General features: G+C 41.1%; 1 protein-coding gene across 1 annotated transcript in view; it reads left to right on the top strand.

The window, feature by feature from the left end:
- The window catches only part of SNX31 (sorting nexin 31), a 35468-nt gene extending 33824 nt beyond the window's left edge, over positions 1 to 1644 (top strand). The window contains exon 14 of the mRNA XM_015428250.1: positions 305 to 1644. Coding sequence (XP_015283736.1) covers positions 305 to 400 — 96 coding nt within the window. The 3' untranslated portion in view covers positions 401 to 1644. The remainder of the gene's footprint in view (positions 1 to 304) is intronic.
- Positions 1645 to 2810: the final 1166 nt, after the last annotated feature.

Below are 2810 nucleotides of genomic sequence, written 5' to 3'. Positions count from 1 at the left end.
GGCCGGGACCATTGGGGGCGGGGTGTGTGGCCTTATGACACACTTCCGGTGATGTCAGGGGGTGTGGCATATGCTAATGAGTTATGCTAATGAGTTCCCCTAGCTCTTTTTTTACGAAACGACCCCTGGTAGAACCTAACATGCACAAGTTATGATGTACTTCTACATTAATCCTTCTGATTGGGCTGCTGCACAAATTTGGTGCAGATGCCTTTGTATGATATCAATGTTGATTTTAGTTGTTCTTTAGCATTTTTGTTCTTTTGAGTTGCTTATCATACCACTATGTTTTGGTTCTGCACAGATATTTCATTCTGGTTTTATGCTGAGGAAAAGGCTGTCGGGTAGACCAAATGAGGACGACTGTGTGTTTGAGAAGATAAGAGAAGAAGACTTGTGATCAGCACTTTGAGAGCTGTTCCCTCTTCTTTTTGGTTCTTAAATAAGGGCCAGCCCCCTCTTTGGTTGCCAGCACAGCACTCTTTGCGTTCAGAGAGAAAGAGAGAGAGAGAGAACATTTTTGGTTCTGATAATTCAAAACATCAGTTACCCACTCCTGAGAACCATAAGCAGCTACAACTGGAAGGAAAAACTTTAATATTTTGTACATATGTTTGGTTTCTTAAAAAGTACCTTGGACTTTAGAAATAGACACATAATTTGTCCTGAATCAAAATAACATTTTAAAAGATTGCTTGCCAAGAAGATCAGAAGAAATGCGGCTACTGCAGTATTCTCTGCAGTTCCATTCCATGGGACACAAACCATAAGAACTATGCAACTAATATCCCCATGACTTCATTCTTTTGGGTGAATAATGGACTGCATTGAATCCGTCCAAGGTGTTTCTGTATACAAGGCATTTCTGATCACAGCCTTCAGTGTTTAATTGAATGTCTCATCAGGATCCATAATTTCTGTAAGAAACTTGTTCAAGAAACTGAGGATTTATTTTTCAGGCCCTTTTAAAGATTTCACTCTAGAACCTGAGAGAAGTCCAGGGTCATCTATTCCAACCCCCTGCACAATGCAGGAAATTCACAAACACCTCCCCCCACACCCCCACTGACCCCTGTTCCATGCCCAGAAGATGACAAAATCCATGCATTTGAGTTTGTCCACACATACCCCAAACCCCTAACATAGCTTTTTCTTTTGGTCATCAAACGGGACTTCCTCCTACCTTTTATACCAGTGAAAAAGCTAGTTTGATCCAACCCATTGTCTACAAAAAATGTACTGACTCGTACAGACTACTGCAGTAACCACAGCAGTTACTGTCCACAATAACTGTTGAGTATGCCCCAATCTTCAGGGACTTACATATGGCTTTGCACTGGTATAATGTCCTTTTGTGGGTGGGGGTAGTATTACTTCCCTGGCAACCTTCTTGAGACATGGTACTGAACCTTGGGAAAGTCAAGAAAAGCCTCATTGCATTATATCTGGACTGGACCTTAATTTGAAGCTGCTGCTCAGTTTGTTACAGTTTTTACATTGTTGAAGCTGAAGAATGCACTAAATACTTGAAGATTATAGTCATCTGGAATGACGTCTTTGCCATGTCTTTGATTCCCCCCCCCGGTACTAATAACTGCAATAAATTATTGACAGGGCTATTGGAAATGTTTTCCCAGTTTTAATTATTCCACTACAATATAGTCTTTTTTTAATCGGTATGTGTGTGGTGTTTTTTTTCAGTCAAGTCACAGCAGACATATGGTGACCATCCAAATACTAGCCAGGGCTGATTTTGCTTGGCTTCTGAGATCTGACAAATTGGGCTAGTGGGGGTAACGTGTAACAAAAAACCCTTCTGAATATGTTAAAATGGTACTGTGAAATAATTTGACAATAAGAAAAAAATGTGAGGAGTGGGTTACGAAGAACGTCAAGCATTTCTTCCAATATAGCAGAAAATCAGCCAGGGCCCTTTGGTTGATAGAGTACAAACAGGATTGCTTACGGATAGCTGAGAAACTGAATTAATTCATTGCATCTGTTATCACTATGGGAAATGTTGGACATGTACCCGTGCCAGAGCCATGGTTTTTGGGAAGGGTATCTGATGAAATAAGTCAAACTGAAGTAATGAAAGATGAAATTCTAGAACTACTGGGCAAATAAAAAATGATGAGGTCTCCAGATCTAGATGGCATATACCCAAAGGGGTTAAAAATCTCAAATATGAAATTGTTGCTCTACTAACCAGAATATGTGGCGTTGCTAAAAGTAGTCTCTGTGCTAGAGGCCTGGAAATCAGCAAATGTTGCAATGATTTTACAGAACGGGTCCAGAAGGGATCCAGGAAATTACAGGACGGTTCACTTAATATCTGTTCCAGGTGAAATAGTAGAAATTGTTGTTAAATACAGAATCGTTATGGTGATTGATGTTTTTGTATATTTGTAAAATTAAAAAAATGAAAAGAGAATTAAGCACGCAGAAAAACAAAGCCTGCTGAGGGAAAATCAGCATGGTTTCTACAAAAAGAGGCCATTTGGTTTTGGGGGGGGGGGGGGGAGACGGCAGAGCCTAGAAAGGGCTAAGGTTGTCAGCTTTGTGAGCTACTGACATTGAAGTTGTGAGTGGCCGATTTGGCTACTGCATAAATTAGTTTGCTCTGGAGCCATACTGAGCGAGACAAAAATGAGCGAGCCAGAGGCTAAAAAACTGTGAGCTAGCTCACACTAACTCAGAGGGAACATTGCCCGTGAGGTAGGTGGGGCTGAGAGAGCTCTGAGAGATCTGCTCTTTCAAGAACAGCTCTGACAGAACTATGGCTTGCCAAAGGTCATCCAGCAGCTGCA

The sequence above is a fragment of the Gekko japonicus genome, unplaced genomic scaffold, assembly GCF_001447785.1.
Source record: "Gekko japonicus isolate JY-2015 unplaced genomic scaffold, Gekko_japonicus_V1.1 scaffold2010, whole genome shotgun sequence".
NCBI classification, from domain to species: Eukaryota; Metazoa; Chordata; class Lepidosauria; order Squamata; family Gekkonidae; genus Gekko; species Gekko japonicus.
This window is presented reverse-complemented; position numbering and strand designations above follow the sequence as displayed.